We start from the raw sequence: 22171 nt of genomic DNA, 5'->3' as shown, positions 1-22171 counted from the left end.
AAGGATACCTTTTTAATTTTTTTATTTAGTGGCGAAAACAAGCTTCCATAGTTTCCAACGTTGATTACAATAAAAAATGTTTTTTGAGCATCAAATCAGTATATTAGAATCATTTCTGAAGGATCAGGTTCTCAAACACTTGCCCGTCTGCCATTAGTCAGCCAAGCAGATAGTCCCGTCCCGTTGGTTGAGCCAAATGCTGCTATGATGCTACTTTTTGGGGAAATCAACCTACAAGCTTAAAAGTTGTGCTTAAAAGAAACTATTTACCTGCATAAAAAATTGCGAGTGCAGCTTGCGGAATCGAATCACTCAACTTGGAGAAAAACCGAGAAATATTACAAATCATCAATCATAAAAAACATAACTGTAATAAACTATATGATTTGCAAATGTGCTTACAGGACTGCACTGTAACACGATTCTTTTAGTACTACTTAACGGAACTCATAATAAAGCAATATTTAATTTAAGACACGCTTAGTCTGTGAGAAATACTGGGTTTCGGCACACTTCAGAAAAAGACTCCTAACAGCTGACATTTAAATTATGAGGTACAAATTGAAAACACATGCGTTTTGAATAATAACAATAATACCTTTGACAGTCGCATTAAGATAACAGAGCGCCACAATATACTTCTACCTTTAATATTACAGCCTGCAAACTCTGTTGAAAGAAAACTCATCAGACGGTTGAAGGAGAGGCAATGTTTCACATGCTAATGTGATTTCACAGGCATTCAAGTTAATCTCAAGCAGTGGACAGGTCCTCTTATTACCACATGTTAGACGATGGCTGAGCAGTTCCTCGCTTTAAACAATATTAGATGTTATTGCATATTTAGGCTGCTGTGACAGATGGGCAAAAAACTCTCACACACATATTACAAGCATCTGCAAAGGACATAATTGTATTATTTGATATTGTAATGTAGTTTTCATAAATGTAATTTTGTTGAAGGAACAGTGGAGCTTAAGATCTTGCAACATAGTGGAGAGTAAAGTTAAAGGTGTGGTTGATTATGATTTCACTCTTTTAACTCTAGTTAGTGTGTAATGTTGCTGTTGGAGCATAAACAACATCTGCTATGTTACGACGCTCAAAGTTCAATTCAAAGAGAGATATTTTCTTTTAAAGAATTCGCTGTTTAAGGACTACAATAAATGGCTGGTAAGGACTACAGCAAGCTTCTTCCTGGGTGACATCACTAACCCCTTAAATTTACATAAACCCTGCCCCGAAATCATGCAAAAAGGGGGTTTTACATTGTTCAAACTCCGGTTTGAACAATGTAAGGCTGAACACCGTTACTGACAATCGTCATTTTGGGTGAGTGATATTCTCCAGCTTTGTTGTTGTTGAGCAACTGAAGCGCAAGCTGTTAAAGCTCCGCCCTCTTTTGAAAAGCAGGCTGGGAGCAGCAGCTCATTTGCATTTAAAGAACTCCAAATAGGGGCAAAGCTATAATAAATGATCTGTGGGGTATTTTGAGATTAAACTTCACAGACACATTCTGGGGACACCAGAGACTTGTGTTACATCCTTTAAAATGAGCATAATAGGTCCCCTTTAAAGGGTTAGTTGAGAAATGAAGCTTCTGTCATCATTTACTCACCCTCATGTTGGTCAAAATCCTCATGACTTACTTTATTCTGTGGAAAAATAAGATGTGAGTTGAATGTCCATGCTGCTCTGTCAAGCTCCAAAAATCACAAAAAGTTCCATAAAAGCACATAGTCTGTTTTGTGCACATTCAAAGTTTTATGTCATGATTCCTAAAATCAGCAGCTCTGTTAATATTATATTACTACTCGTTTAACATTACAGTATTCATGAATGAATGTTTTATTTTAGTTATTAACTCAAGATTTTTTAAACCAACATTTTTTCTTATTATTTTTGTGACACATTAAGTCTTTTAACAAAAGAAATGGAAATTAAAAATTCTACTTGAAAAATGTTCATGCACTTTTTGTCAAAGAATCTTTTTGTACCTAAGCTGGCTAGGATTTTTTTTTTTTTTGATATCCCACAAACCCCTTTCAGCCATGAAGAATGCTTTTTGCTTTCAGAAATTTTTTGTTTGTTTGTTTGTTTGTTTTGTTTTGTTTTTTGGATAATGCTTCTATCTACCCACCATTTGTCCTCCACTGAACCCCAGAAGCACCGGTTTTGAAAGTACAAACTGCAACAAAGACACAAATCTACAAAGTGACTTGTATTTGAACATACAATGTTATGCAAAAGTTTGTGAACCCCTTGCAGAATCTGTGAAAATGTGATTTTTTTTTTTTTTAACAAAAAAGGAGAGATCATACAAAATGCTTGTTATTTTTTATTTAGTACTATCCTGAGTAAGATATTTTACATAAAAGACAAATTTATTAATGGTTCTCAATACTGTGTGTGGTTACCTGGATTATCTACGACTGTTTGTTTGTTTTGTAATGGTTGTTCACAAGTCTCTTGTTTGTTCTGAGCAGTTAAACTTAGCTCTGTTCTTCAGAAAAATCCTCCAGGTCCCAAAAAATCTTCAGATTTCCAGCATCTTTTGCAAATTTGAAGCCTTCCAGCAGTGGCTGTATGATTTTCAGATCCATCTTTTCACACTGAGAACAATTGAGGGACTCAAACACAACTATTACAAAAGCTTCAAACATTCACTGATGCTCCAGAAGGAAACACGAAAATCTTGAACAGGATGAAGATGTCCACATTTTTCTTTTTTTGGTGCAATATAATTTTTTTCATTTAGTACTGCCCTTTGGAAGCAACAGACGATACCTACATGTTTACAAGTCAAATCAAGTACATTTTACCTTGATCTTCAAATTGAAAAGGTTTTCACCCCCCGGCTCTTAATGCATCATGTTTCCTTCTGGAGCATCAGTGAATGTTTGAAGCTTTTGTAATAGTTGTGTTTTAGTCTCTCAGTTGTCCTCAGTGTGAAAAGACGGATCTCAAAAAGTCACTGCTGGAAAGGGTTCAAACATGCAAAAAGATGCTGGGGAATTTTCAGGACCTGGAGGATTTTTCTGAAGAACAGAGCTCAGTTTAACTGCTCAGAACAGACAAGAGACTCATGAACAACCATCACAAAACAAACAAACTGTCATAGATCATCCAGGTAACCACACACAGTACTGAGAACCAAGGGTTCCCAAACTTTTGAACAGGGTTATTTACATAAATTCAGCTATTTTTTTTGTCTTGTGGACTATATATAAACATCTTTCATGTAAAATATCTTACTCAGGACAGTACTAAATAAAAAATAACATGCATTTTGTATGATCTCTCTTATTTTGTTCAAATTATTCACATTTTCACAGATTATGCAAGGGGTTCCCATACACTGTATTAGCCTAAAGGCTGTTTATGCTATTTAAGTCAAGCATCTCTATTATTATTGCTCATAGTTAGGGTGAGGGATTTGAACTCATAACCCTAATAAACATAACTCTTTTTACACTGTATGTGAAACAGACATGAATAATACCTCAGACCTGACTTGACTTCATTTGAAAACAGACTAAAAAAAAAATCAATATTTTGAAGTCATACAATAGTTTTGCGTGAGCAAAATTTAAACCATAATTTCAGAACTAATCTTTAAAATGTATTTACAGAAATTGGACAAATGAAATTGTGCATTGATTTAAATTTGAATCTGAATCTGATTTGGAATTACTGTATTTGTGATCAAATTAATGCAGCCTTGATGAGCATAAGAGACTTTAAAATCTTACTGACACTAAACTTTTGAATGGTACTGATCGTATTTACGTGTTTATGATTTAACAGTTAACCCATTCAATTCACCGGGCCTGGTTTGTATTTGAGTTTTATTTGATTTTTTTTTTTAATGTACTGCACTGCAAAATGCATATATGCATATTTTGATTCTATATTTGGTTATCTCTCTGTCTTTTTAGAGAACTTCCCCATTCTCCACGTAACCTGCAGGTGTCTCTGAATGAGACTGACAGCAGGACAGTTCTTCTGTCATGGGTTCGGCCTTTTGATGGGAACAGCCCTCTCCTTAATTACATCATTGAGCTCTCTGAGAACAGTAAGTGTGTGCGTGTGCTATTTATATGAGCTTTGGCATATGGTTTATTAAACCTAATGCACCTTAGCTGCAGATTTCAATTAAGCTGGTTTGCGGATTCCACCGAAGAAGTTCTTTGTCATTTACCTCTCGCTGTCTTCCTCCCTGAGCTGTAAAAAAACAACAAAAAACAGTCAGACAGGCTGAAGTGAGTTAGAGGAGAAGAGGAATGGAAGCTGATTGTAATGGAGGGTAGTGGGATGAGGTTTGTTTTCACTGTATTATGCCAAGACTCTGTTATTGGTGGAAGATGAATGCTGGAAGAGATAGTGACAGGAAACACAGAGAGAGAGATTGATTTGTGTATCGTCAAAGGAAATACAATGAAAAATGTGGGTGGGGCGGAGGTGCTGGATGCCTTATAAACACCAAGACCTCTCTCTCCTCATACACACACACCAAACAGACACACACTGATTTTCAGTAAATCCAAACACTCTTTTTTGATGGTTGTGTGTGTGTGTGTGTGTCTGTATGTGTGTGTGTGTGTGTGTGTGTGTGTGCTTTTGTTTATATTACATTGTGGGGACCAAATGTCCCCATGATGTAATATAAACCTGAGTTCACCTACATCGTGGGGACCAGCCAGCGGTCCCCACAATGTAAATGGGTTTATAAATCATATAGAATGAGTTTTTGTGAAAAAGTAAAAGTTTGCACAGTTTCCTGTGAGGGTTAGGTTTAGGGGTAGGGGCAGGGTAGGGGGATAGAATGTACAGTTTGTTCAGTGTAAAATGCATTGAAGTCTATGGAAAGTCCCCACAATTCACAAAAACAAACATGTGTGTGTGTGTGTGTGTGTGAGAGAGTGTGTGTATTCATATGTGTCCCTGTGGCTTAATATTTACTATTCCTGTTGAATTTGTGATTTATTTTGGCAGTTGCTCATAGTTTCTGTCTTCTTTTCTCTTGGGTCTGCTTGAGTGGTTTCAGCATCTAAATTGTTCATTGATCTGCTTCCCATCATTTTTAATGTACTGCAAACGCACACACAAACACACGCGCTTTCACATATTGGGTGTTGTGGGAAGTAACGCCTCCAGAATAAACAACAGCGTGGTCAAATTCATCATTTACCCAAGTGCTGTAAAGAAAGAGATTATTCAAACAACTGCTAATAAATCAAGTAAAATACATAAAATAAAAACAATACTCCCCTTTGACACTCAATTTTATGTGAGAAATATTCTAGTAAGAAATTATACATCTGGTAAAAGCAGCCATGTTGTCTTTATTGAAGATGCTTCTTCCTCATTACATTTATAAACAAGTAATGCTTTACAATATAGTGAGACAGATGAAAGTGATTTCAGTAGAGTTTGTGGAAGTGACAGAAAGTGGCAGACAATTAGTCGGATGATATTTAGCTATTTTGATATTATTAATGACATAACTTAGTCTGATTGGTTGATTAGCAGAGTGGTCATTTTGAGTTTATTTTTTGTGAATTTTGATTAAATGTTTTGTAAAGTAAGGATTTGTTTAATTTGATCAAATTTGTATACATCTTATTTTCTTATTTACTATCATAAAATTATATAAAGTGTTTATACTGGTATAAGTCATATACTGTTTAAAAACTCAGACTGTTTTTTATTTATAATAAATTAAAGAAATATCGGTAACACATATTCACTATTAACTATGACTTTTCCCTTAATAAACTCCTCATTTACTGCTTATTAATAGTTCGTATGGTAGTTGTTAAAAGTGCTAAAGAGGATGTTTTGTTTTATACATTTTTGCAATATTACTTGAAACTGTCTTTACTAACTGATAAAAGACTATTTATTAGGTGCACTTAAAGGAATAATATTAATATACATCATCTGTGCACGAGGTAGGGCCTTAAAAACATCAGCCAATCGTTTACGCGATCATCACGTAAACGATTGGCCCTCTGGCTTGTCAATCACTGCCATGACGTTCCTTGTGAGAGACGTGCGCGGCTGCGCGCTCCAGTAACTTTCCACACTCCACAGGCGCCGCATGCAATGTTTTTGTCAGGAGTAACAACTGCAGATTATGAGTTACCTGCGGTGAGTCCGACATAATGAATCCAAAAAACACGACACAGCGAATGCCGGTGGTAAACACCCATGTTCCAATACTCGTGCACGAGTTTTGGGAGGCGTTCCCTTGAAATGATGCGCTCATTTCAAAAACTCACTAACATCCTTTGGTTTCTCAGTCGACGAAAAGATCATCTTTAGCACCTTTAAGTTTAGGTATTGGGTTGGATTAAAAATTTAGAATAAGATCATACAGAATAAGGCATTAATATGTGCTTAATAAGTACTAATAAACAGACAATATTCTAGTAATATGCATGCTAATAAGCAACTAGTTAAAAGTCCCCAAAATAAAGTATTACCGAAAAATCATTTTGATATTCATAGTTAATTTAAATTGTAATAATATATCACAATATTACTCTTTTACTGTATTTTTGATCAAATAAATGCAGTCTTGGTGACAAAGAGACCACAACCCCTCAGGCAGTGCGTAATTTGAGAACCGGATCCTGTTCCTGTCTTTGTTTTTGTTTTAAAACAACCCATTCGCTGGCTTAAAACAACCCAATTGCTGAGTTTGTCCATTTTCAACCCAACCTGGGTTGTTTTTAACCCAGCATTTTTTAGAGTGTATGTTCTGAAAAAAACTGAATTTGTATCAGTCGGTCACAGTGCCCTTTAATTGCTGTTTTTGATCAGTTTTTACAAATTAAGCACTGCCCTCAGGCTAACCTACATCAAAAATTATGTTATTTTCAATATGAACATTGTAATGTACTGTACAGTATGCATGACCTATTCAATAGAGACAGAGCGCATTTAGTATAATCTGAAGACCACGCCCACCGGGGAGGAAAACAATCCAACCGTCTCCATTGACTTTGTATTTCGTGAGGCTGCTTCCTTGTCATTTCTGGCTTATTACAAAAACAGAACAATGCCTAAAAGCTGCTGTGTGACAAGGTGTATGGCTAACAAGCTAAAAAACCCAGAACTAAGTTTTTATAACCTGTCGACCCCAGAAACAAATGTTTAAGGACACAAAAGTGGATACAGGCAGTGAGAGAGATCACATTACTATAAGAAATACACTGGAGGGGAATGTAATCAGCGACAACATGTGCTAAACAAACAAACAAAAACAAACCACTCATTATTTTTAACCATGTCAAAAAATTATTTCACTTGTCGCCGAATACATTCCCCTCCAATGTAGTACTTATAGTAATATGACCCGTTGTGCTCTGTCTCACTGCCTGTATCCTCTTTTGTGTCCTTAAACATTTGTTTTTTGGGGTTGACAGCTTATAAAAACTTAGTTCTGGGTTTTTTAGCTTGTTTACTGTACACCTTGTCACATAGCAGCTTTTAGACATTGTTCTATTTTTTGTAATAAGCCAGAAATGACAAGGAGGCAGCCTCACGCTATATAAAGTCAATGGGGACTGTTGGATTGTTGGTTTTCAGATTATGATTCGTGTCGCTCTGTCTCTATAATATGTTAAGATGGATGAAGGAACCTTCATTTTGTCTGATTGTTGTTCTTGACAGATTCTCCATGGAAAGTCTACATGGCTGATGTTAGCCCTACACTAACTAGCTTGCTAGTAATTGGTCTAACTCCAGCAAGAACGTACCAGTTCAGAGTGTGTGCTGTCAATCAGGTGGGACGTGGGCAGTACAGCGCTGAGACAAACAGGTAAGCAGTCAGAAGCTAACATCTTAGTCTACTAGCTTAGCAAATCGCTAACTGGTTAAGTAAAGCTCTATAGCTAGAACAAGGTATTACGATAAATGTTTTTAATCAGGCATTGAGGAAGGGGGACGGATCTTGCATGACAAAGGCATTGATCTGCAGGAACTAATTGGGCCATGCTAATGAGCTAAACCCTAGATTCCTTGATTGTAGCTACCCGGTTTCAAGGCAAAGTCCCTTGAATCCTGACTGCTGTACCTAACAAAGCCAGTCAAACAGATTGGAACTGGTAATTTTCACCAACTCTTGCCATTTTTGTGTGTCCCACACACACGCACACACATGTCCTCAGTCAGTTTGAGAGAATGTTATTAAATGTGAGGACGAGATTTGAACCCTATCAAAAGAAAGGCTGATTGTAATTGAATTACATGAGAGCTTTCATCACTGGCTCTGATTGTGAGCCATTATGACACATGGGCAGAAAAACCGCTCCCATATCCAGGAACACTATGAAGGTGTGAGAAATAGCATTTCTCAAAGCCAATTCCACACAGTGAAAGAATGTCAAATACAAGCTTGGCTAGAGGGAAGGACACTTCAGCACACACACAGAGGCTACTGTGTTTTATGCTCTCTATTTTGTTTTGTGAATTTTTATTTGCGCATAAATTGGCACACATCACAATGACTGCATTCCAAATCGAATCAAATCGTTCAAAGAACTTAAAAAGTCCTGAAAAGTTCAAATGGCTATTTTTCAAGCCACAGGCATAAAGCTAATGCACATGCCAAGCACTCTTTGCTAAACGGCAGGAAGAAGGGCCTGCTCAATCATCAAGGACATGTTGAAAAAGCTTGTCATGCTGTTTTCTAGTTCTTAGCTTTCATTTGAAGACAGTCTCCATTAAACAGACATTGCCCGTTTATATTCAATGGTACCAGTTGAGCCAAAGACTCCATCTGCTCTCGTATGTGAAATGCTGCTTAGGTTTGATTGGTGCTAAAGTGGAATGTTTTTATTCACTAATGTTCAATCCTGTCTTTAATGCTACATTAACAGTTCTGATATAGAATAAATACTTAATACCCACCTGGAGGGCAAACAAGGCTTTCTTCCATTGCCCACCAGTCATTTTTACCAGGTTTGTGCTAAGTACTAGTGATATTAAAAAGACCAAATTCAGTTTACACCTTATTGATGATGCATATTATGTACACGCAAACAGATGAACCCAGAATATAAACACAACACGCAGTTTCTTGTTAAACGTTTTCTTTATAATGGTTTTCTTTGGAAAAATGCTTAAGAAATTGCGCGTTGTGTTTATATTCTGGGTTCGTCTGTTTGCATTTAGCTTGGTGCGATCATATTCTGGGCCCATCTGCTCACCTATATATTAGTATACATCTTCAATAAGGTTTATACTGAATTTGATCTTTTAATAACTCTGTTTTAGCACATTAAAGGACTTTAAGTGTTTTTCGCGTTATGTGTTTTAGAATGTCCTGCTGTTTTTAGTAGTTGAAATACTGCAGCAGGTGCTGTATATGGATTATAATCGGCCAAAACGTTTTTGATTTTCTTCTTTCGAGATTGAAAATGTACATGTCTGTAATTCAGTTCTATGCATGTTTTGCCCTCCAGGTATCCGTGGCAGTCACGTGACTGAAACTATGAATTATTTTGTAGTTTGCTCACTTTGACCCTGATCAAAAATAATCAAAGGTCTATTATATTTTAATATTTTAAATTCTTATTACATTTTATTCAAATCAATTTATACACTCAAAATATTTAATTTTGTTTTTATGTTCAAAGGTTATTTTTTTCTCTAAAAGAAATACTTTTATTCAGCAACGATGCATTAAATTGATCAAAATTGACAGTACATTTATACTGACATTACAAAAAGATTACAAAAATATTATTTTTAAAATAAATGCTGTTTTTTTTTTTTTTTTACTTTTTTTTTTTGAAGGAATCCAATACTTTTATTCAACGAGGACACATTAAATTGACCGAAAGTGACAGTAAAGGCATTGAAAAAAAAAAAAAGTATTTCAAAATAAATGCTGTTCTATTAAAATTTATATTTATCAAAAATCCTGAAAAAATATAACATGGTTTCCACAAAAATATTAAGCAACACAACTGTTTTCAACATTGATAATAATACAGAATGTTTCTTGAGCAGCAAATCAGCATATTAGAATGATTTCCGAAGGATCATGTAACACTGAAGACTGGAGCAATGTGTGTATCTGTAATTTGTATATATTTTATCAGTATTATCAGACCTAATTACAGTACTTGAGACTTCACTTTGTCAGTTCTGATGATTGTACTCATTCTTTTTTCCCTTCTCTTTTACACAGATACAATGTGCACAGATTTATCTGTAATACTATTGACAAAAACTCAATATGCAATATCCAAGTAAGTCAACCATGTCTGAGCCTACTAGCAACACTGAAAACAGATTTGCAACATGCAAAATCCGTGAGGACAAATTACTGGCACGTGTGATTTATTGTTTAACAACTCCTGACGGATACCACACACTCTTAGCCTTGATGTGTAAAACAGTGATTTTGACCCATGTCTGTTATAGAAACAAACACGTTTCATTTTAGTTTTAACTTAGCTGACAGAAATAGCTGACAAAACTCTGTTTTTAATTTACAAACACAATTCCCTGTACTGTAAGTGTTTTACATATTTTAGCCGATTCCAAACCAGTGTTTAAATGTAGTAAAATCATCAGCCTCAACCTCGTATCTTTCAAACTGAATGTTTTATTTAAAATGCTCAGTTAAAACAAGAGGAAACGACAGAGGAGAGCGAGAAGATGAAGACGAACAGAAACACAAAAAATCAAATATTGATGGAGAGGGCACTTATTAAAATTTGAGCACCTATCTGCTTTGGCCTCGTTTCCAATTAATGTCAAGATCATCATCAGTTATATGAAAAATTTAAATCTCTATTTCTTTTTATTCTTCTTATTCATTTTTGGCAAAGTACCATCAAAGGAAGAGTATAATAACTCAGAATATATACTAAAAAGTATGTGTTTCAAAAGTGTTTCAAAGTATTTTGCACGCCTCAAACAAAATCAATGTCAGGCTAACTTTTTTATTGAGTAATAATTTGTGTTGAATGTAACAAGAGCAAACTCAGTACTTATCCTTTGCATTTAATTAATAAACAACACATTCAAAGTAATGGCAAAAACAATAGAATAGAAATCCCCTCAAACTCCAACCCCAATCCTTCAGTATGGCAAAATAAACAACGTGATCGACTAAAATAAGCCTTTTAAATTGGTTTAGGATGATTATTGTTTATTTGACAAAACATCAATCAGACTTAGCAACTTTCCTACGAGATTGCTTGCTTGAGGCACTTTAGGCCTTGCTCGCTTAATCAAGCTAATAACCTTTAAACCGCAGATTAGAGCGAAGGATTGTTTATCGCCTGCTCTGGGGATCTACAGTCTCTAGAATCCAGCAGACAGACTTTGAGAGCTAAAGCCCATGGTATTGATCAAATTGAGAAATTAAAGGGTTCACTGATTTACACTAATGGGGTCAAGCTAAAAACAGAACTTTCTGATTCTGTAGCAACTGCAGATATATATAACTGTAACTGCTGATATATATCATTTTGATATGATATGAGCTGAAATGTCATATCCGAAATCAACTTGTTTACATTGTAGTGCTTGGTTTAGGAAGAATGATTCACATCACAGCAAACAAGAGGTGTTGATGGTAAGATTTAAGGATTTGTCAGCACTATCCATGGTTCACAGTTCCACCTGTTTAACTCTTTGTAGCCATATTAGAGACAGAAACATTGCCTTTTTAGGCTCTTTGAAGCACATTTCTTTTACAGAATGCAGAATACAGTATATGTGGATTTTTAAGCCAATAATTTTGATTAAAAGTGCCCTAGAACTTTTTTTTAAAAAGATGTAATATAAGTCTAAGGTGTCCCCTGAATGTGTCTGTGAAGTTTCAGCTCAAAATACCCCATATATATATATATATATATATATATATATATATATATATATATATATATATATATATATATATATATTTTTTTTTTTTTTTTTTTTTTTTTTTTTTTAACTGGCTATTTTGGGGCATAATTAGAAATGCGCCGATTCAGGGTGTGTGGTCCTTTAAATCTCGTGCTCCACGCCCCAAGAGCTTGCACTTGCCTTAAACAACATAAAAAAAGTTCAAGCAGCTAATATAACCCTCAAAATGGATCTTTACAAAGTGTTAAATCGTGTAAGTACAGTGTTTATTTGGATGTTTACATTGATTCTGAATGTGTTTGAGGCTGTGCTCTGTGGCTAACGGCTAATGCTACACTGTTGGAGAGGTTTATAAAGAATGAAGTTGTGTTTATGAATTATACAGACTGCAAGTGTTTAAAAATGAAAATAGCGACGGCTATTGTCTCCGTGAATACAGTAAGAAACGATGGTAACTTTAACCACATTTAACAGTACATTACCAACATGCTAACGAAACATTTAGAAAGACAATTTACAAATATCACTAAAAATATCATGTTATCATGAACCATGTCAGTTATTATTGCTCCATCTGCCATTTTTCGCTATTGTCCTTGCTTGCTTACCTAGTCTGATGATTCAGCTGTGCACAGATCCAGACGTCCTGCCCTTGTCTAATGCCTTTCATAATGTTGGGAACATGCAAATATTGGGGGCGTACACCCCGACTGTTACGTAACAGTCAGTGTTATGTTGAGATTCGCCTGTTCTTTGGAGGTTTTTTAAACAAATGAGATTTATATAAGAAGGAAGAAGCAATGGAGTTTGAGACTCACTGTATGTCATTTCCATGTACTGAACTCTTGTTATTCAACTATGCCGAGGTAAATTCAATTTTTGAATCTAGTGCACCTTTAAACAGTCTCCAAATGTACACTATCGTTCAAAAGTTTTGGGGTCAGTAAGATTTTTTTTAATGGTTTTAAAAGAAACCTCTTATGATCACCAAGGCTGCGTTTGATTAATAATACAGTAAACAGTAATATTGTGAAATATTACAATTTTAAATAACTCTTTTCTATTGTAATATATTTTAAAATATAATTTATTCCTGTAATGGCAAAAAGCTGTGCTGCTTAATATTTTTGTGTGAACCATGGTACTTTTTGCAGGATTTTTTGATAAATAGAAAGTTCAATAGAGCAGCATTTATTTGAAATACAATGCAAAAGCCTTTTACTGTCACTCTCAGTCAATTTAATGTGTCCTTTCTGAATAAAAGTATAAATTTGTTTAAAAAACAACAACAACAACTTTTGAACAGAAGTACATGAAACAGGCTCAAGGTGAAAATGTACGTAGTGATGATTCTCCTCAGTTTGTGTTGGTCTTATTAGTTTGTTTTTCCAGTGTTGTGATTGACAGTTACAGAAGCGAGTCAAGTTCAGGTTATTCAAGCGAACCCTGTTTACCCCAGCAGGGTCAGTTCTCAGTTACTCCTGCACTATTTAAGACATTTCGGACAAACCAGAAAGATCAATTTCAATCTCTCTAGGACTGCTGGATAAGCTCTGAAGGAAACTTTTAGTAACTTTTTGATGCCTCTGAGAAAACTCCCAGATAAGACTCCAGGGTCTAAATATTTCTCTTTTATAATGCAATTCTCATGATGTTATCTCTCAGGCTGATGCTGCGAGAGGAACCGCCCAGTGCACCTCCAAAAAACATTGTGGCTAGTGGACGTACAAACCAGAGCATCATGGTCCAGTGGCAGCCGCCCCCAGAACCGCAGCTCAATGGAGTCCTGAGAGGATATGTGCTCAGGTATGGTTTCATGCATGGCTTTAAAATTGTAATATTTCGGTGAAAATATTACTCTCTCTACACACACTTTTTTACACACTACCTGTATATTGAATTATAAGTTCAACCTAGTCACCTAGTCCCTAATTATTCTTGAATCCAGCTTTTGCTTGTACATATTGTCTAGCTGGTCATCCAAGCCATTTTAGAGTCGATCAGATAGACTACCAGCTGGTGGAGCTGAGGTTTACCTGTTAGCTAGCAACAATGTTTGACCCCTTAACGGATTAGTTCCTAATTTTTCTGATAATTTACTCACCCCATGTCATCCAAGATGTTTGTCTTTCTTTCTTCAATCGAAAAGAAATAACGTTTTTTTGAGGAAAATATTCCAGGATTTTTCTCCATGTAGTGGACTTCAATGACTACCAACAAGGTTGAAGGTCCCAATGTCTGTTTCAGTGCAGCTTCAAAGCGCTCTACACGATCCCAGCCGAGGAATAAGGGTCTTATCTAGCGAAACAACTAAAAAAATTAAAAAAATAAATAAAAAATTACTTTTTAACCACAAATGCTCTTCTTGCACTAGCATAATGTAATAATGATTACATAATCACGCTGGAAATGTCATGTGTGACATAGGCGGAAATACCGATCCAGTGTCTACAAAGCAAACGTGCAAAGACTTGGTAAAAAAACAGCCTTGATAAAAAAATTAAAAAAAAGTTTAAAAAAAAAACAACGTTGGATGTTTTTGGTGTTTTTTTGTTTTGTTTTGTTTTTTTCAGATTTTGTAGTTGGAGGAGAAAATGAGATGGAGTTTTTCACCCTAACGTGGTACTTTCACCTACGTCACATGTGACTTTTCCAGCGTTATTATGTAATCCTTGGCATATCGCAGAGCTAATGCAAGACAAGCATTTGTGGTTAAAAAATATATACAGTTTTATTTTTTTGACTGATTGTTTCACTGGATAAGACCCTTATTCCTCGGCCGGGATCGTGTAGAGCCCTTTGAAGCTGCACTGAAACTGCAATTTGGACATTCAACTCGTTGAACCCTGTGGAAGTCCACTATATGGAGAAAAATCCTGGAATGTTTTCCTCAAAAGCCTATCTTTTCGACTGAAGAAAGAAAGACATAAACATTTTGGATGACATGGGGGTGAGTAAATGATCAGGAAATTTTAATTCTGAAGTGAACTATACTTTTAACGTTGGCATGAAATGGAAATCCACTTATTTGTCTCATTGTTTACAATTCATCCATGCATATTTTCACTTCTTTTTTTTTTTTTTTGACCTACTAATGTTAATGTTTTTGACTTGTTGATGTTCCGGAAAGGACAGTTCCCTTTCAGTCGGTCACGTTCGACGTACGTCAGTAGTGACCGACGAATTGGGATATCGCTTAGAGAGCCCTATCATCTTCGTGTAAACTAAAACAAGCCAATGGAATTGGCGTGCGATATTTGCATAATGCGCACCGCCCCCGACAGGTGTATATAAATAGGAAGCAGATGCAATCGCACTCTGTCTTTCGCTTCGGAGCCATTCACTGGTGTCCTATTTAGAAGACTCCTTTCTTCGTGTGTTTTTCTTACTAAAACACTGCCTCAGAAGAGGATCTGCAGCGAGCTTTGGTGCTGGTGAAGAGGGCACGTGCAGCGAGGTCGCGAGTGTCTGAGGAGCCGAGCTATAAGCTCTAAACTGCTGTTTTCACAGCAACACAAAAAAGAGTGTGTGTGAGGCAGCGATTTGGGCCGGTTCCTCGGTGTGTCAGGGAGTGGTGTACCTGACACATCGCGTCGCTCCCTGGGTGCTTCAGCACGAGTGAGTTGACTTTCCCTTCTAAAAGAGCTTTACAGACGAACCCTGACAGTATGTCATTTCGTCTGTGCGTTAATGGGTGCGGTCGTTCCCTGGTCCCTGCTGATGGGCACAATCGTTGCATCTCGTGTTTGGGCATTCTGCACGCTGAAGCAGCTTTTGTGGATGGTTCATGTTCCCATTGCGGGAACATGACTATCGCGATGCTGAGGTCGAGACTCTCCTTCCTGAAGTCTCAGGAAGTGGGGGTCCCCTCTCCTATGCCGCGTACGACCGTTTTTTCCGGCCCCGGGAACCGGAATGACGGTACGGCGCTGTATAGGAAGGGTGACCGGAGGATTACGGTCAGGGCTTCCCCGCCGAGCGGAAACGCTCCTCGGGCCCCTGCCGCCTCATCAGCACCGCAACCCATCGTGCCACCGTTGGTTTCTGCTGGGCCCTCTACGGACTGTCCAGCCGTTACCTTTGGTGTGCTGGCGGCGGATCGGATGTCGATCGCTGCATCGGAAGGTGAGCCTGAGTCCTCGGGGGAGGATTCGGACGCGCTGCCGCCCGGGACGGTAGCGTTGCCCGAGTCGGATCCCGAGCTCACGGCTGTGCTCTCCCGGGCCGCCTTGTGCGTCGGGCTTGAGTGGAACCCTCCACCCTGTCCCGGCCCATCTCGGTTGGACGATTGGTACTTGGCGGGGGGTCGCGCTGGTCAAATCCAGCGTCCCGCCCCAATGCCTTTCTTCCCGGAAGTACACGATGAGGTGACCAGGTCTTGGCAAGCTCCGCATGGGGCTCGTACAGGGCCTGGTCACTCGTCTGCCTTCACCTCCCTGGACGGCGGGCTAGCCAGGGGGTACGCGAAGATCCCGCCAGTCGAGCGGTCTGTTGCGACGCAGTTGTGTCCAACGGCCGCTGGCTGGCGTGGTGGCCGCGTCTCCCGTCCCAGGCCTGTGAACTCTCAGCCGGTCTGACTGAGAAAGCTTACAGTGCCTGTGGGCAGGCTGCCTCTGCCCTGCACGCGATGGCCCTTTTACAGGTCTATCAGGCAAAAGCGCTGTCGCAGATGCCCCAGGAAGGTCCTGACCAACAGCTGCTTGGGGAGCTGCGCGCTGCCACTGACCTTGCCCTCCGGGCAACGAAGGTGACAGCGCGTTCTGTTGGCCAGGCGATGTCTACTTTGGTAGCCCAGCAACGCCACCTCTGGCTGACCTTGGCAGACATGAGGGAGACCGACAAACATCGGTTCCTGGATTCCCCCGTGTCTCCGGTCGGCCTTTTCGGCGACGCGGCGGAGAACTGTGCCCAACAGTCCCCCGCTGCACAGAAGCAGGCTGAGGCTATCAGACATGTCATGCCACGGCGGTCCGCTGCTGCCTCCACCCAGCCGCCCGTGGCTCAGCCTCAGCCCGCTCGTCGCCGAGGGCGCCCGCCTGCGTCTTCCTCCGCCCCTGCTAAGTTGGCAAAGCAGCAGCCTACACCAGCCAAACAGCAGGGTGCCGGGCGCGGACGTGGTGCCCAGCCCGTCTCTGCCAGCCAGGTGGCAAGCGGTCGGGGAAAACTCGGCCCTGAGACGGGCGACCTGGAGCGGAAGGTTCCTGCCCTTTGGGAGAGTATTCCATCTGCTCTCCCACCCCCGGAGGAGGGCCGGGGGGGATTTTGTGGCGGCTGTCCATCTACCGCCGCTGGCTCTCCGGAGTCCAGCGGTACCCACTTTGCCACAAAAAGAGCAGTTTCCTCAAACTCCAGGTCGCTACAGGGGGTGTCTGCCAGTGTGCCAGGCTCCGCCTCGCTGCTGTCAGCTCCCTCCCCATGGCAGTGTGTTGGTGCAGACCGCGTCCCGTGCGCCGTCTCCCATGCACACTGCTGCCTCGCAGAGTCCGACCCCACTCCGGGCCGCCCTCAAGCCGTCCGAGTCGGGTCCCTCTCTGCCTTGCTGCCCCACCCCCGGTGCGTCTGTGGTGCCTTTGGTCCCGCTGGCTCAGTGTCTGGAAGCGTGGAGCACGCTCCCCAGCCTGTCCAGTTGGCTCATTCGTACTATCAGACTCGGCTATGCGATTCAGTTCGCCCGCCGTCCCCCGGTCTTCAGGGCTGTCCACTTCACTCCGGTGTCGTTGGACAGTGCTCCTGTTCTCCGGGTGGAGATTGCTGTCCTCCTGGCGAAGGGTACAATCAAGCCGGTCCCTCCAGCCGATATGAAGTCGGGGTTTTACAGCCCCTACTTCATTGTACCGTAAAAGGGCGGTGGGCTACGGCCAATCCTGGACCGTCCCCAGGGTTGGTTTGCAGCAATAGACCTGAAGGACGCATACTTTCATGTCTCGATTCTGCCTCGACGCAGACCCTTCCTAGGTCGGTCTGCGTTCGAGGGTCGGGCATGTCAGTACAAAGTCCTACCCGACATGGTTGTAGCTCCCAACCGGTTGGGTCTTCAGGTCAACTGGGACAAGAGCAAACTCGCCCCCGGGTAGAGAGGATCTCTTGTTTCGGTCTCGAGCTAGACTCGGTCGCACGGACTGCGCGTCTCACCGAGGTGCGCGTCCAGTCGGTGTTGAACTGCCTGAGCTCGCTCAAGTGCAGGACAGCGGCTCCACTGAAAGATTTTCAGAGGCTCCTGGGGCATATGGCATCTGCAGCCGCGGTAACGCCGCTCGGATTGCTTCATATGAGACCGCTTCAACACTGGCTCCGCGGCCGGGTCCCGAGATGGGCGTGGCAGTGCGGCACGCTCCGTGTCCCCGTGACACCGAGCTGCCGTCGCACCCTTGTCCGGTGGTTGGACCCTTCGTTCCTGTGGGCCGGAGTACCCCTCGAACGAGTGTCCAGGCACGCTGTGGTCTCCACAGATGTCTCTGCCACGGGATGGGGGGCCACGTACAACGGGCATGCAGTGACAGGTCTTTGGACGGGGCCTCAGCTGCATTGGCATACCAATTGCCTCGAGTTGCTAGCGGTTCGTCTTGCGCTGGCCCGCTTCAAGGAGCTGTTGTCAGGCAAGCACGTTCTAGTCCGCTCACTAAGCATTGCGGCCGTTGCCTACACCTACCGTCAAGGTGGTCTACGCTTCCGTCGCATGTTGCAACTCGCCCGCCATCTCTTGTTTTGGAGTCAGAAGGATCTGAGGTCCCTTCGGGCCACTCGTGTCTCAGGTGTGCTCAACCGTGCAGCCGACGAGTTGTCACGGCAGCATCTACTTGCGGGCGAGTGGCGGCTCCACCCCCAGGCGGTCCAGCTGATTTGGCAGCGGTTCGGCGAGGCCCAGGTAGTCCTGCTTGCCTCCCCGGAAACTGCCCTCCGCCAGTGGTTTTATTCCCTGACCGGCGGCACGCCTGGCACGGATGCCCTGGCACACAGCTGGCCCCCGGGTCTGCGCAAACATGCGCTTCCCCCAGTGAGCCTTCTCGCACTATTCATGTGCAAGGTCAGGGAGGACGGGGAGCAGGTTCTGTTAGTGGCTCCGTACTGGCCCACTCGGACCTGATTCTCAGACCTCATTCTCCTCGTGACAGCACCTCCCTGGCCGATTCCTCTGAGGAAGGACACCCTGACTCAGAGACGGGGCACCTTGTGGCACCCGCCTCCCGATCTGTGGAACCTCCACGTGTGGTCCCTGGACGGGATGCGGAGGTTCTGAGTGATCTCCCGCAAGCGGTCGTAGACACCATCACTTCCGCTAGAGCTCCTTCTACTAGGAATCTCTACGCGCTGAAGTGGAACCTGTTCGTCGAATGGTGCGCCTCTCGCCGAGAGGACCCCCGATCATGTTCGGTCGGATCCGTGCTTTCCTTTCTGCAAGATGGGTTGGAGCGAAGGCTGTCTCCCTCCACCCTCAAGGTGTATGTTGCCGCCATTGCCGCACATCACCATGCAGTTGAGGGTAAGTCCCTGGGGAAACACGATCTGATCGTCAGATTCCTGAGGGGGCCAGGAGACTGAATCCTCCTCGCCCTTCCTCCGTACCCTCTTGGGATTTGACCCTGGTTCTCACAGCTCTCCGGGGTCATCCCTTCGAACCTTGCAATCAGTCGACATGAAACTAATGTATCTTAATACGGTTATTCTGGTTGCATTGGCTTCCCTGAAGAGGGTAGGGGATCTGCATGCATTTTCGGTCGACGAAACGTGCCTAGAATTCGGGCCCGGTGCTTCTCCACGTCATCCTGAGACCCCGGCCTGGATACGTGCCCAAGGTTCCTACCACTCCCTTCAGAGATCAGGTAGTGAACCTGCAAGCGCTGCCCTCGGAGGAGGCAGACCCAGCCCTAGCTTTGCTCTGTCCCGTCCGCGCTCTGCGCGTTTCGTGGATAGAACGCGAAGCTTTAGGACCTCAGATCAGCTCTTCATCTGTTACGGAGGCCAGCAGAAGGGAAAGGCTGTCTCCAAGCAGAGGATGGCCCACTGGATAGTGGATGCCATCGCCTTGGCGTACGAATCCCAGGGCGTGCCTTGCCCGCTCGGGTTGAGAGCCCACTCCACCAGAGGGGTGGCCTCTTCCTGGGCGCTGGCTCATGGCGCCTCGCTGACAGATATCTGTAGAGCTGCGGGCTGGGCGACACCTAACACGTTCGCTAGGTTTTATAGCCTACGTGTAGAGCCGGTATCCTCGCGTGTACTCGCATCCACTAGTCGGTAGACGTGTTGTACCCACTCTAAGTGTCGGCTTGCAATGCCATTCCCGCCTCTGGCCGGATACGTGCATACTTTCACTCCAGTCGCGTTCCCCGCTTGGCGAACCCTGTCGAGTTCCTCCGCCTCCCCCTTCGGCTCGGACATTGCGGAGTGTCTGATGCCAGGCCTACATCCGTCGCTGACGCTGTCTGTTGGCTGGGGCCCATATGTCGTGACCCCTCTACGTGAGCGGTCCCATATGTGTATTTTCCACGGTTTAAAACTCCCTACGGGCCGAGTCCGTGTCTTTCCCTTAGCAGAGCCAGCTCTGCTGTCACCTGTCAGATGAGTCTCCCCCTAACCAGGTGGAGCCATCCCAGGGACTGCATATGCGTACTGCCCCCGGGCCAGTCCATATGTGTATTCCCACGTAAACTCCTCCCCCATTGGGTAGGTAGTGGTCTCCGCAGCGTCCCTTCGGGTTCGCTTTCCCAGTGTGTCTAGTTTACTTAGTGGGTAGTGGTAGACAGCAGTAGACTCTCTCGGTGTAAGCTCGCCCCCTTCACCGCCAGCCGGTGCTATGGGCGGCTGAGCTTGCGCTGGGCACTGGAAGGGGTTTCGTAACTGTGGCGCTTTAGTTGGGATCCCAATTCGTCGGTCACTACTGACGTACGTCGAACGTGACCGACTGAAAGGGAACGTCTCGGTTACGTATGTAACCCTCGTTCCCTGAAGGAGGGAACGGAGACGTACGTCCCGTCGCCACAGTTTCTGTACCCTCGCTGTAGTGCGGACACCAGTTGTCTCAGCGAAAAACAGAGTGCGATTGCATCTGCTTCCTATTTATATACACCTGTCGGGGGCGGTGCGCATTATGCAAATATCGCACGCCAATTCCATTGGCTTGTTTTAGTTTACACGAAGATGATAGGGCTCTCTAAGCGATATCCCAATTCGTCGGTCACTACTGACGTACGTCTCCGTTCCCTCCTTCAGGGAACGAGGGTTACATACGTAACCGAGACGTTTTGGAAACCTGTTGATCTTCCGGAAACAACACTTTTTCTCTGGTGACATATGCTGGACTTCTCCAATCATTTAATCTGCTTAAACCATGCCCCTTTCTTACAATTCACTGCCAGCTCACATTCAGATCTGCCTCCATTCAATCAACAACTGATGGATAGAACCAAGTCCCCGCCCTACTTTAAAGAGACAGCCCTCCCTACAATGTAAATTCTGTCATTATTTACTCACCTTCATGTCGTTCCAAACTTGTATGACTTTCTTTCTTCTGAGGAACGTAAAAAAAAAAACCTTTGAAGAATGTTGGTAACCAAACATTTTTAGTTCCCATTGACTTCCATTGTATGGACAAAAAATACAATGTAAGGAAATAAGGTAACTGAAACTTTTTTGTTACCAACATTATTAAAAATATCTTCTTTTGTGTTTAGCAGAGGAAAGAATGCATACAGGTTTGGAACGACATGACAGTGAGTAAATGATGACAGAATTTTCAGTTTAGGGAGGACTGTCCCTTTAAAGTTGTTTTGTGTTTTTCCACAAGGTTTTCAAAGTCCATGTATTCAGTATGTGCATTAGCGCCCACCCCTTTTTCTGCGGCACTGGTTCCGGAAGAATTTTTCCCATTCATTTTTCCCATAGGTCTTTGTTAAAAAGTTAAAAGCAATGAACCAAGACAATCAGATACAAGGTGAATCACAACACTACAAAATCTCATTTGAAGCAAAGAAGTTGAAAGGTACAAGACTGTTTACTTAACGGCTTTAGTGAAGGAACGAACTACAGTCCCATGAAGGATTGCAAGCAGCATGATTATTTTAAAACTAAGCTGAAATAATGTGGACTGATGCCTTCAGCAGAAGCAAATGCCATGGATTAACAACCTCGTAGCTCACAGTAGGTCTGTCTTTAAAGGTTTATAAGTTACTGTTCAAAATCAATTTCCCTATGGAGAAAATTAATTGCACTCTATAGGAGATTGTATGACTTGTATTAGCTGTGCTTGCTAAGACAAGCTTCACTACTGCTTTTGTTCATACTTAGAGATAGGAATTTG

The 22171-nt window shown here is 42.2% G+C and overlaps 1 protein-coding gene across 1 annotated transcript in view; it reads left to right on the top strand.

Annotated features, from left to right (window-relative positions):
- Positions 1 to 22171, top strand: part of sdk1b (sidekick cell adhesion molecule 1b) — a 296151-nt gene that overhangs the window by 202043 nt on the left and 71937 nt on the right. Inside the window, exons 15-17 of the mRNA XM_067403334.1 lie at positions 3939 to 4075; positions 7681 to 7828; positions 13543 to 13683. Coding sequence (XP_067259435.1) covers positions 3939 to 4075; positions 7681 to 7828; positions 13543 to 13683 — 426 coding nt within the window. The remainder of the gene's footprint in view (positions 1 to 3938; positions 4076 to 7680; positions 7829 to 13542; positions 13684 to 22171) is intronic.

Source organism: Chanodichthys erythropterus, chromosome 12, assembly GCF_024489055.1.
Source record: "Chanodichthys erythropterus isolate Z2021 chromosome 12, ASM2448905v1, whole genome shotgun sequence".
NCBI lineage: Eukaryota > Metazoa > Chordata > Actinopteri > Cypriniformes > Xenocyprididae > Chanodichthys > Chanodichthys erythropterus.
The sequence above is the reverse complement of the archived record's forward strand: the minus strand, read 5'-3'. Positions and strand labels throughout refer to the sequence as shown.